This window comes from Sander lucioperca, chromosome 12 (genome assembly GCF_008315115.2).
Source record: "Sander lucioperca isolate FBNREF2018 chromosome 12, SLUC_FBN_1.2, whole genome shotgun sequence".
Lineage (NCBI taxonomy): Eukaryota > Metazoa > Chordata > Actinopteri > Perciformes > Percidae > Sander > Sander lucioperca.
The window spans coordinates 29718294-29732450 of NC_050184.1; the positions used below are offsets into that span (position 1 = coordinate 29718294).

The 14157-nt window shown below is 40.2% G+C and overlaps 1 protein-coding gene across 2 annotated transcripts in view; it reads right to left on the minus strand.

The window, feature by feature from the left end:
* The window catches only part of LOC116062079 (protein kinase C and casein kinase substrate in neurons protein 1-like), a 38455-nt gene that overhangs the window by 13662 nt on the left and 10636 nt on the right, over positions 1 to 14157 (minus strand). The window contains exons 1-2 of one of the 2 annotated variants that reach the window (XM_031316584.2): positions 6633 to 6896; positions 1949 to 2078 (exon numbers count right to left, since the gene is read on the minus strand). In XM_031316584.2, the coding sequence (XP_031172444.1) occupies positions 1949 to 2008 (60 nt within the window). In that variant the 5' untranslated portion in view covers positions 2009 to 2078; positions 6633 to 6896. Of the gene's footprint in view, positions 1 to 1948; positions 2079 to 6632; positions 6897 to 14157 lie in introns of those variants that run through there. The other variant, XM_031316583.2, reaches the window with a different exon arrangement.

Below are 14157 nucleotides of genomic sequence, written 5' to 3' on the forward strand. Positions count from 1 at the left end.
CTCTTGAGTGGTGTAATGCAGCGAGACATTCTCAGGGATAGACGTTGAGGTAGAGACAGAAATACATAGAAACCACAGACTGCGTGTGCAGAGTACGCTGTAAATAGATACAGTCATGTACATCATCACACACACACACACACACACACACGCATAACTCGTGGAGAGCCTGTCTGATGTGTTCGCTGGCTGCAGCAATGCACTGCGATTGGTCTTGACATGAGCATGCATGTGTGGTTACTGTTTGCGATGAGAGAGCTGCAGGGAGGCAGTGAGACAGGTGTGACCGTATGAGTTTTGGCCTGTGTGACAGATTGCCAAGTCACACCAACAACACGCAGGTGGACTGTTTATATGAAAACACTCTTGTATTTTCACAGTATGGTGATGATTTCATGGTTGTGTTGAGTTTGATTGTGCTTCTCAGCCCAGTTGTATCAAATATCAATGTTTCTGATGACAAAACCTGAGAATTAAGTGTTTTTCTTCATAAACCCTGAGCTGACCCGAGCTTTGTTGCTAGTACACAGATGTTATAGGCAGGTGCGTGTGGTGAAAGGCCGCCTCAGAGCAAGTGATGACTGTGGCTCTTTGTCTCTGTCTCCGTGGCTAAGAGCCATGCTACAAAGAAGACTCTGTACTGAGGGAATTCATTAGTGCTAATTTGGTGCGAGTAAAAAGTACAGACGCTACATCTCAGCACAAGAAGTGAGGATGGATTTAACTTGACGTTTATATTTGTTGTGACGTATCCTGTGATGGAACAATTTACAACAAAAATGATTTAAAATACATATACTGACAAAACATAATAAATGTCTGCAGCAGGTTTGGATTTGACACTCACATCTTAAACAAAGTAATACAGTATGTATTGTTAAATCCACTGAGTTTGTGTCCAAATAGTTGTACAACATATAAACCAAGAAGACAATTCTTGCATTATTCTCATTTTCATTTTAAAAGTAATTAACATTTTTTTTCTTTTATCTTCTTGAAAGATACACAAAAACAAATGCTCAAAATATACAAACGAAATCCACAAAAGTCTAAGTTATTTGTAGCTCATAATTTTGACATACTGGGAGTATATTTATTGTTATCATTCATAACTTAAATGTATTTTTCTTTCCTGACAGGAATGGACTTCATTAACCAAAACTCTGGAAAAAGAGTTAAGACAGGCTATGAAAACTAATTTAATTGCTCCAAAAAGTATATGTGCATGGTCATAAAAATATATGAAAATGAGAATAAAGCAAGCAGAGTGTCTGTTTGTATAATAACTCTTTATTTTCTTTCCCTTTTTTAAGGCTGAATGTGTCAAACCATATGACACATGTATGCTATACAGACACAACTGTGTACAAGTGGTACTATGTATTATAGTCTAGTTATACCGACGACTAGTTATGGCTTGTATATAGAAAATACCGACACTGCAACTTTCCAGTTGCATAAAATATTTTTGAGCTGCAGTTCTGCTTAATGAGGTGGAGAAATTCCTAATTAGGTCACCTTTGAGAAGCTCTTAATTTAAAGCAATAGTTTGACATTTTGAGAAATATGCTTGCCAGTGGTAGGATAAGAAGATTGATACCACTCTCATATCTGTCTGTTACATATAAAGCTACATACAGCCAGCTTAGCATAAATCATAAAATCAAGGCAGTTTTGAGAGAGTTTTTATCATACTCCCCACAAAATTTCTTAAAATTTTTTTTTAATGCCTTCTGCCTTGAGCCTCAGTGGGTTTCAAACAGCATCGCTACAACTTCTAAGATTCCTTTTTCTGTAAAAACTTGGTGACACTAATCTCATTGTCATAGTTTCTGTGGGGACTCTGTTGGGCTTTAGAAGCCACATCAATACAAGACACAGAGGAGGGTAAGGGTTTGGGTTGCAGGTTGAAAACCCATCAGACCAGACATGGCAGTGTTGTCTGTACCTCCCAGAAGCTGTCCATGGTGTCGTCAGCACCTGCACATTCATCGTAGGAGCCAGACATTTTCCTGGATGTGGTAAAGCACTCTGATGACTAAACCTGTCCTCTGTAGCAGAGCTGGGTTCCTCATGCACTGAAAGACACAAAGAGAACAACAACAATGTGAGACAGTGACATTACATTAAACAAATACAGGAACAAAGAAGTACAGAGGACGTGCATGAGCAGACATTAGAAGACCAAACTGGCCTCTGTGTAACAATGAGGAGAAGTAATGTAGCAATTTCCCCTGGCAACTGGAGGAAAACCTTTCAGTGTGAGGGTTTCTATTCGAGACGTTTATAATAATGCAATATAAATAGTCTCCTCCGCCATGCCATGCATACAGCGCTGTGCCCTGAGGAATGAGAGGGGGCATCTTATATTGGTATGTCCTAGAAAAGATACCAGAGAGAGTGGAGCATCACAGCCATCACGCAGCTCTGAACCTGGATCCTTCCACTGTGCAAATACTCATTCTTTTGACACATTACATCGGAGAGGTATTTGAACAACACACACACATATGCACAGTACACATGCTACCCTGTGTATAGCAGCCCAGAGTGCACCTTGTGTGTAAACACAGAATTGTGTAATTGCCACCATTATAACATATATTACCATTACTATATCCAGTCTGTTTTGCTATTTCACATGTGCATATAGTATGTTTTGTGTGTCATACTTGTCATTTGTCACTGTTTATATTGCACTATATTGTCTATGTTTGTCATATCTGTGAAAACTTTAATGTTTTGTCGTATTGCACCGGCAATAATAAAAAGACTTAAAAATGTCTCCCTAAATTGTCTGTTACATTTGTTTTGGGGAATTTACAACTCTAAAATAGAACGTAAACCCTGATATCAGATCAATACGCCTACTTTTACAGCTATAGATGTCCTTTAATGATGTGGCTTAATCACCTATTGCTTTGTAAACCCTGCAGAATACTGTTGCTGCTGGATTTCCTCCAGCGTTTAGGGCGATTTATATTTATTTGTTTGACGTCTGGTCGATATCTTACCACCATGGTTAAAACAGAAGAGACTGCCAGACGCTTCATCGGTATTGAACTCTTGTTTGAAGCTTAATCCATTTTGCTCACATAACTAATGGCTTTCCCTTGACAGAGAGCTCTTCATTGCACTGCAAAAACCAACATGGCAATACAATATATTGCATGAGCCTAATAATAATAATAATTATAATAATAATGATTATCTGTTGATAATTTTCCTGCTCTGACGTGGTTTCTTGATTTTAACAATTAAATGCCGTTGATTGTGGTTATTATCTACTTCTGCACATAGCCCAACAGTGCAACGCTTTCTTATAGCTTTTAATTAAAATGATAATGAGTTTTGTAAAATGTTATTAAGAGCACAGTGCAATAATTGATTGATTCCTAGTACCAGTATGCACAATGCAAACTTAGTGTTAGTAAGTGTGCTAGATGGAGGTCAGTGCAGATGAAGGATGACTCGTGGCCATTTCAGATTAGAAGCTGAGTCTGCACTCTACAGTCTGCTGCAGCACAAGGAATATTTTTGGTCAAATATTACCAGTGCCCTCCGTGCTTTATCCTTCGACTTCCTTCTGCAGTCAAGTGCAAACTAATTCCTGCAACATCCTTCATCCCTGGAATGAGTCATGAAAAATGACTCTCTGCGTTAGGCTCAATCTGAACTGGCCTGACCTCACTTTCCTTATACACAATATGACAACAGGATTGTCCTTGTGAGAAAAATAAGAAACTACAAGGTCAGCTTATGAAGGGAAAGTATTTTTCTTAGCAGCTCCAGCAACACGCTCTGTTTTCAAAGGGGGTCCACTCATCAAAATGTTATCAGGGGAACATTCGTGCCCAGTGTGATTGGTTCTGGTTTCAGCTGCAGAGCAGGCAATCTATTCCTGCTTGCTCAGTGTTTCTACAAACCATTGACTGATTTAGCCAAGCTGTGTTTGATCAAAGGCCCAGGTTACTGTCACCAGCCATCACACCAGTCTGTGGGGCTCAAACAGACCAGGCTTTCAGGCACTGGCAAAGTCAAGAGAGCACAACACAAAATACCAAAGAACTCTTTTATGATTTGGCAATTTTACCATCAGTGTCTAAATCAGAGACAACTTGAGCTTTTCAGTTGCAGTGGGATCAGCAGCAACGTAATTTTTCTGGTAATTCATCGCTTTTATTTCTGAAAAGAGGGCTCATAGAATAAAAACAATTATGTTTTCTGTGCACTTTACTACCATATTGATACAATAACAAACAGCGTACCGTTTCTCTTTAAGGAAAAAAACATTTCACTAAAGAATACTGAAGGTTTTGGTAATCCAAAAATTGACTGATATTGTCCTAATCCTTTAATCATTATCTGTAAAGTACAGTGTAGCCAAAGTATACATGTCAAAGTTTACATGAATACACTTTTACACAAAAAAATCCTGCTATGAGCACCATCTGTAACCTTCCATTGGTTTAATGAACATCATCAGAGATGATCAGTTGTGTCAAACCATCAGTAACCCTGTTCTTGAAAATGAGGACACAAGACGCCTTTCTGCCACTCCACACAAAACCAAGGAGGCATTTCAGCCACCCTCAAAACCGGCCCGATAAATTCAAGAACCCATACTTGGCATTAATGACGACAATTCATTACAGAAGAAGAAGAGATATTCAATTACCACACTGACCTCTGCTAAGGAAATGGGACTCAACCCTTCCCACAATGCCCAACTCTTCCTTCTGCCCCGAGGAAATACAGTATCCAACGAAATTAGGTGTTACGTAAAGCAATAGTTTGACATTTTGGTAAATAAGCTTATTCACTTTCATCCTGAGAATTAGATCAGGAGATATATACCACTCACGCACAGCCGGTCTCTGTTTAAAGGTGACAAAATCTGCTAACCAGGAGCTTTAAAGACATTAAAACAAACATTATATCTTGTTTGTTAAATCTGTACAAAACCCCAAGTGTAAAAACTACAAGTTGTGCTAATTAGCTGCTGGCTGTAGATTCATATTTAACGTACAGGCATGAGAGTGGTATTGGTCTTCTCATCTAACTCTTCCAAAAACTATTCCTTTAAAAATCGACATTCTGGCAAATTCCCCAGTCGCACTCCCCAGGGAGGAGGATATTCTTTTGGCAGTTAGATATGCTGAGCACAGGTTTTTCACTGTATATGTACATGTGTAACCAGAGGGACCAACAATAATATGTTTATAATAAAACCCACTTGCAATGATATGTGAACTTGTGTATAAGTTAAAATCAAACTGACTCATACTTGGTTTCCTTTTTTTTAAGGATCCTGTGTATATTCTTTGTATGCATTTACTTAACATGAAGAAATCCCAAAAGCAAATTTGATCAGCTTTGATGACAACAGTGCTTCCACTTTGTAAGATTAGTCGGAGGCTCTCTCCTCAATACATACAGACACAATCATAAAGACAGCAGAACACACCGTCTGCCTCAAATCTATACCTTATACGGTAAGAAAATGTGTTTATATTTAGTTGAAGACACACTGAATGCCATATGACATAAAAACATAAATGTAATACAAGCAGGCCCCATGCAGCTAAGCAGCCCTAAAGTAGCATGTCTTAATCTCAGCAACAAACAAACGCCATTGGTCCGGCCGCCTGTCCATCAGGCCAGTCCTCCAACTACCTTCTGCATCGGTGACTACTACACCTGGTGACATCAAAGCCAGTTAAGCTCCGGAACAATGCCAGAATCCCAGCTCATAACTAAAACCAACACATCCAGAGGCTTAGTTTAATCAAAACTCACATACTTATAACACACACAACCCTTGATGATGTCTAGAAAGTGTTTGGGTTAACACGATAATTCCCAGACAGCGGTGCACACACATTCTCATAAATCGACAATCTCAAACAAGACAATCAGTCAAATCACTCTGAAGCGTGGATAATCATATGAAAGGTGAAAAAACGGTGGATGAGAGCTGAAGAAGCTTTGAATTTGTGCAAAGACAATGTGGACATACAAGTCCTCAGCCTTGGCTCACTGGGCTAAACAACATAGAGAGAGAAAGAGAGAACACATAACAGAGAAGTCTCAGTTTTGGTCCATTGTGGGAGATTGTTGTGTGTCCCATGAGATGGATAAGGGTGGGGAGTAGAAGTGGTAAGCATTGGGAGAAGGGGCCTATACTTATTGAGGTCAATCCACCTCAGTGACTGTAAACACACCTCCCATTCCCCCCTGTATTAACTGGTGTGGAAGTCATAGTGAGGACGGAGAATCTTTTCTAATATTACTATTATTGCTAGTTTCTGCAAAGCAAATTGGATATAAATGGGACAGAATAATGAAATAGGCCTGTTTATGAAGCAAAGAAACACCAAACCATATTGCATAGATAGGTAAAATATAAAAACAGCTAGTCTGTATAAGACACATTTATCCATTTGGATTGGAACCCACTCAATGACCATAACACTTGCTACAGTCAAAGTGCTCCCTTTAGTAATTGAAAGTCTTTTAGGAGTCTCTTGTGATTGCAGAGGCGGTATTGTTGCCTGAAGCTGACAAAATACTACAATTCAAACTTTTGCACATTTGTAAGTAACCAAACATTCTTCTGCACAGTCACTTACCATAGTTGAATCCATCATTGAGAAAGATGTTTCAAAAAATTGAAATCAAACAACTTCTTAAAAAAAAGACTCCTTTGCTGATGTATGAATTTGTAGTCCAAATGTGTCCTTTGTAGCTGGAACTTTGGATGGTTAATGTGTGGCAATTTTTGTATTTCTGCAGCTTTGACCTCTGTGGCCAAAGTGAACCCAGAGAGGACGATACGTCTGACCAAACCAGCATGTCTCAGAGGCTGAAGGATAATCCTGCAGTGTGCCACTTGAATAGCTTTAGAGGGGGAGGGTGCTTGCTAGGAAGAAGAGCAAAGATGCGGATAGGACCAGTGAGACTAAGTGGAGAGAGGAATGTTGATACAAAACTGTAATTGTGACATTATATACTGACAGGATAGCAAATGTTGTTGCACTGCTTGTTTCTGCACGAGGAAACATACATTAGAGTTTGTGCGGTAGTGACAGAAAGGGTATCGATTTCATCGCAAATGCACTGCTGGCACAAACAGCACTGCCCTCCTGTGACTGAGTTTACAACCACCATTCAACTAAATACTGCAGGTACCTGACGAACATGAATGCTTTTAAGAGTTAAAGAGAACCCCTGATCCAGGTGAGACAAATGGTTCTGACAGAGTCAGAAAGTCCAGTTTTGATAAGCCTTGCAAGCACTGAATGGAAACCACAACAAACATGTACGTAAGCTTGTTACCGTAAGAAGATTTCAGAGAGATGAACTAACTTTACTCCAGCACACTACCAAGAACTCACCATGTCCTGACGGATTAGACAACAGCAATTCAAAGACGTTGCTGACCTAAACCTAATTTACTGATTTCTTTCAATTTAGTAATGTAAGGCAGTCAAATAAATCAACCTATGGCTGCACTTGAAATGTGGCATGTCCAACATTTTGAGAACTCTACTAAAAGCCCTCAGTTGATGTTCTGATACAGTTGATTTACGATGCATTCTGGTTGTCTGTGGATTCTGTTTGATAAGCACAGCATGTCCTCTTCTACTGAAAGAGGGACACACAAGGAGAAAGACAGAGGGAGGTCTTTCATTGAGATATGAGCAAGGAGAGAGTGACAGAGAGAAACCGAGCGAGACAACAGCGACAGGGAGGAGAAGGGTAGGGGAGGCCAGATGAAGATTGAGATGGAGGCAGGGAGGGACATGACAGGAGAGAGGTGAAGGAGAAGAGGAGGGACGCAGGCTGGGAGGAGGTGCAGCGAGCTCAGGGACGAAGCGTGGAGCTGCTCAGACAGCCGGACCGCTCCTGAGTGGAAGAGAGAGCCATGGGGGCCACAATGGCAGCTGAACACATCAGGACAGTGATGTGATTCATCTCTCGGTGCAGCGCGGAAAAAGAGGGCTGTTGGATGCTGCCAGGAGACAGAGCTGCCTTGTGCAGACTTCACGCACGCCGTAACAGCTGAGGCTGTCATTAAGCCGCCCATGTGACCTATGCTTTAGACAGCAGCAAGAAGGCTGGTTGGGTGACGCAATGTCAGCTGTCCATCGCACACCTGACCCGTGGGATGTCCTCGAGTATGCGCATGCACCAACACACACGCACGCACGCACACACACACACACACACACACACACACACACACACACACACACACACACACACACTTGTGAAGTGTGGGTGTGAAATAGAGAGGGGTAGAGTACTGAAGAGGAGAGCCTCATTCAAAAAAAGATGCAGTAATCTGAGCCATAAAGAGGCAGAGCAGTAGAGACAGAGATAGAGGGAATGTGAAGGAAAAGGAGTGAGGGTGGCCTTGTGTTGTATTTATCAGCTGAACGTGTAGGACCTGGGCATGGAGTGGGAGAGTCAAATCTGAACTGATGTGTTGACCCTAATAGGGAGCCTGCAACAGAATTTAGGAACAAAAAAAACTACCCTCATCTTCTCTCTCTCTCCTCCATCAGCTAACTAGATAGATAGATCGTCTATATTGTCCAATGGGGATATTTGTTTGCACAATCTGTACAGGGCCTAACAAATATACAAACACTACTAGCCAACTAGCCAACAACTACTAGCCTAGCCAACAAAGGAAAGGCCCTGAAACAGACGTACAGGTAGACAGATTTTTTTAATTGTTAAGAACCATTGTGATGTGCAAAACAAAGTACAAAACTGATACGAGCAAGGAAGATGAATGTGTTACACATGTAGTTTTCCATGCTAAGAAAATGTTCAATGTAAACAAGTAAAGTACAAGTATACATCAAAAGTGTACTTAAGTACAGTACTTAAGTACACTGAGTTAGTTACATTCCACCACTGCATGCATGAATGGATGAGGGTGGGGCTCTTATAAACTGTAGTAAGACTTCACTTACAATCCGTCTCCAACATCAAACTCATCAGATATTCCGCAGATGAATGTCTTCATTAGAACAGAACGGCGACTGATCAAACACACATTCCAGTCAGATTTATAATACCCCTATTTAATGAGCTGCCAGGCAACCTGTTTAAAAGAGGCCTTTGCCTGTGCAGGGCAGGCTAGCAGTGTGGGTCATGATTTCTTGCCACAAACACAGGATGACTCAGCTATCTTATTATGAATGCTTCTAGATGTGCTCTGGGTGGCTGCATAAGCATAAAGTTACTACATCATTGTTTGTTCCTTCCTTCCTTTCCTGTTGCCCATTTTCAATCTATATCTATTTTGTGTAACTGTGTGCGCTAGCCAGGTGTGCTATTGCTCAGCTCCCAGAACAACAGACCACACACTAATTCATCAGCACTGGGATGTAAATAACAACAAAAAAGAAACATTGCTATTATATTTCATTGATTTCTGTACGGAAATGTCTCTCTCTCTTCCCCGCCCCACAGGGAGGTCAGAGGTCATGGTCAGCTACGGGTCATATAGAGTTGGTAGGGATTGAGCATGCTGCCTGTCATCTGACAGCCCATAAAATGGTTTGTACTCTGGTTCAATCTCCAATATCTGGTTTGATAGAAGGACTATCCAATGCCACCAGAGCGGTGAGGTAATGGCTTGGCACTATATATAAAGACTGCACAATGTTTTTGGAAAACTGAAATAAAAATCAACTAAATGAAAGAATAAAATTGGAACTAGTACAGTTTGTTTCTTGAGCAGTTTATCAAAAACGATTTATATTTAATAATCAAATGTATCTTAAAGAGAATGAGCCCAATGAATCAATTAATGACCCTCAGAAAAGACAATCTCACAAGGATGAAAAAAGGAATATTTTGTCTTCCACCAGGACGTCTGAGAAAGTAACAGTTGCCAGGACAAAATAATAATATTATAATAATAATTGATCAACTGGACATTAAAAATCAGATAGTAAAACTGGTAACACTTTACTTGAAGGTATCTACATAAGAGTGACATGACACTGTCATGACACATGAACCCTAATCTAACCCTAACCCTAACTTGTCATGATAAAACCCGAATGACACTTACTAAAAGAAGCGTTATGCCATAAACGTTTATGACTTGTTTATAATGTTTATGACACATTCATGACAGTGTCATGTCATTCTTATGTAGATACCTTCAAGTAAAGTGTAACCGTAAAACTAATAAGAGATAGACAATCATAACACTGACTTAGACCTTTGGCTGAGAGAGATGGAGAATGTGTGGGCATGAATGGGCCTTATTCCATTTAAAATATAATACAATGAAAATAAAACAGCCAACCTATCCTTGCTGAATGGAGTGTCCATTCAGGAATGATCGCTGAACACGAGTCTACACAGCCATGCTAGTGGCTCTGTGAGGCTGTAATGAGCTACATGTTAACATCATGCTCACAATGACACAATGTTAATATGCCTGTTAATTTAGTTGTTAACATTTGCTAATTAGCATAAACACAAAGTACAGCTGAGGCTGATGGGAAAGGCATTAGTTTTGAACTTGGAAGGGGGACAAGGGGACACAATGATCTGCACCAAATCTCATGGAAACACATCCAATAATTGCAGAGACATTTCAGTAAAAAATAAAAATGTACACCTGCTGGTGGTGCTCAAGATAAAGTCGGCGGGGGGAGTAACCAAATCAGTATTCTTTATTCTCTGGGGACCATGAATTTACTAAATTTCATGGCAATCCATCAAATAGTAGTGGAGATATCTCAGTCTGGACTGTAGCGGTTGACTGACCGACACTGCCATGCCTAGAGTCACACAGCTATTATAGCTAAAGACTTAAACTAAAGTCAGTCTTACTTATTAACTCTGTAATACTCCTGAGACACAGAGTGATAGAACTTGGCAGCTCACATCAAACAGTTTCCGTCTCTCGGTTCCAATCCTTCCCTTATCATAATCTCAATTGTCTTCTTGCTGGCAGTTACTATGCTCCTATAAATTTCAATACTGCAACACCTCTCAAAATCAATGCAAGTACTTCATCTAATAGTAATACCTGCTAAAGGCTGTAAAACGCCTACTAAGAATAAATGAGCACCTCAGCCGGATCAATCAATGAGCTATATTCACGATGACATGACTCCCTGTCTCTCTAACCTTGTTTACAACTACAAACTAGGCACAGTGTAGACGTAACTTGAAGCCCAGCTCGATAACTACACAGCGGTTTTCAAGTTTGTTTAGAGTATTTCAGTTCATAGAAGAAATTTCATTTCTAAAACAGCAAACACCAGTGAGTAGGTGGTGTGTGACGGTCCAATCAGATCTAAGAAGGGTTTACCTCACAGTGAAAAAGAGTATTTATCATCTATAATACAGCCTACTTGAAAAGTAAGTTCCTACAGATGAGTGAAGAGGGAGGTGTCATAAGGGATCGAGAGGTAAAAGTTATATTTAATATCTGCTTAGACAAAGTTAAGATTATTAGCTGCTGGAGCATTTCCAATTCTTCAATGGGCATGAAACTCTCCCCATTGAACCATCAGTACAAACTACAAGCAGAGGCTTTGAAAAATATCTAGTTCACTGACAAGAGTCAAAGATACAAGACTGAGTACATACAAAATGTCATGACACAATTATAAATCCCAAGCAGCATTGCAGTGAAAAAACAGTGAATCACAGAATCTTAAATGCTTTCATGCGCTGCTGATAAAGGGCTAATAATAGTTTGAGCTTCGTAGAAATCATTACATTTATTAAGCAGCTCGATATCATTTACTAGGTCAGTTTTGGATTATTTCAGCCACTATGGGCTATGACTGGTATCTTCTTTGCTAAGGTTCATTGGTACTGATTTCGGCATGGCTCTAGGGATGGCAATGTCACTTGGTCGGTCAGTCCGACACTTTGGTCCAGACTGAAATAGCTCAACAACTATTGGATGGATGCCATGAAAATTGTACAGACATTGATGGTCCTCAGAGAATGAATCCTATTGACTTTAGAGATTGACTTTTTCTCTTACATCATCATGAGGTTCATATTTGAGTGAAATGTCTTAAAAACTGTAGGATGGACTACCATGACATTTTGTACAGATAATAATCTTTCCCTCTGGATGAATTGTAATAACTTTGTTGCTATACATTTCCTCTAGCGTCATCATTAGGTCAAAATTATCATTTGTCCAATACTTTGCTTTATGACCAAATAGCTGCAAACCTAATTCCCATCAGCCTCAGCTGTACTTTGTGTTTAGGGCTAATCAGCAAAAATGGTGAACATTTTCATCAACGTTTTACTGTATTATACCTACTAAACATCAAAATGTTAGCATTGTCATTGTGAGCATGTTAGCATGCTGATGTTAGCGTTCAACTGGAAACACTGCTGTGTTTAAGTACAGCCTCACAGGCTGCCCAGACTGATTCATCATAACAAACTAATTTACAAAACACGATTTCTTGAACAAAATGAACTGTTAGACTGTAAAATTACCCTGGGGACCCCTGTGTTTCTTGGTCTAATGTGAATTTGTACATGTAGCTACCCTGTTGAACCATCCATGCCAGACACTATGTGAGGTGATATACCAAAAATCCTTCTCCAAGAACAGATAAACAGTGAGAGATGCCAGAGAGCTGGAAACAAGCCAAGGGACAGACAGAGAGACATGAAGAGACTAGTGAATGGATGCCGACTGGATCCATCTCGAAAATTGGCTGTTGAGCAGAAACATACATTTTTACAACAGGCAGCACCTATAAACACACACACACACACACACACACACACACACACACGACTGAGTTGTGATTTAACAGTGTCCCGAGCGCTGGTGCAGTGGTTATGTAACTATCAAGCCTCCTGGTGACAGTGTGGTGAAGAGAGGGGGAAAAAACGGCCAGGGGAGGGCAGAGAGAGACGGACGGGAGAGCAGAGGAGAGGAGGGGGAGACAGACATATTGTGATGGGTGGTGATGAAGGAATGAACTGCAGACATGCAGCAGTGGCTGAGTGGCTGTGAGATGGAGCAGAGGATGGAGGCTCTCTGGTTCCAGTCCAGTTTTTCCTGATGTCCAGGCAGAAAGAGGGAGCAGAGGAAGGGAGAGAGTGAATGAGCAAGGCAACCGTCAATCTGGAAATGCTGCTCTTCAAAACACACCAGCTTTCCGTTTAGCTGCCTGATGCTGCACTGAATACTGATGTACACAACGCCTGTACTGTGTGTGTGTGTGTGTGTGTAAGTGTATCTGTGTGTGTGTTTTTATAAGAAGTGGGGAGAATGGGATACAGAGGGCTACAGATTTGTTTCAACTAAAAAGGGATGTACATTGTATCTCAAAATATTTCAAACAAAATCAACCAAATTTTCATTTTAAAAATAAACAAGTTTAACAAAAAATTACAGGCCCTATCAAGAGCGGAACATAATGATGTATTTTACCGCTGGAAAGAGTCTTTTCATAAAACTGGGCTGTCTATGCAGTAGAATGGTGCAAAAGCTCATGCTCCTATAAATACTGACCACCAATATAGCAACAAGCATCTCCCTCAAAGTGCCGCTACAAGCCAATACATTAAAAAAAATAAAATTGTGTGTCACAGTGTCAATGCAATAAAGACCTTCTATATACAGTTAAATATGATCATGATAACAGGAAACCGACAGGAGAATAAAAAAACAACACCAGTTTGCCCAGAGATACATCAACTGAATGTCCAGACTACAATCACCTTACATCCATATTTATACCCACCTATAATATCCAAAGGCCATTTAGGTGGAGTAACTGACTGATTCCACTGTGTGCCCAGATACTGAAAAGCTCAAATCAGATCTGAGTTGCAAAAATCAAGACTAGACTGGACCAGGACTTGTTTGTGGTGAGAGTCAACTCAAAGAAAATAAGCAATCTGACTGCTTGAAGACTTAGCTCAGCACTTAAAAGCAAAAAAATCAAGACTATATCATACTTTGAATTGGCACATACCAGTCATATTTATTTGAAGCATTCTTATATTGCCAATTTGGCTTGGAGAGTGATAGATAGATATGCCTAATCGGGAGCCAAACTAGTGCTGCTGGTTGTCATATAAAGAAGGAAGAAAACTAAATAAGTCTGGTGTAAATGTTTCCAT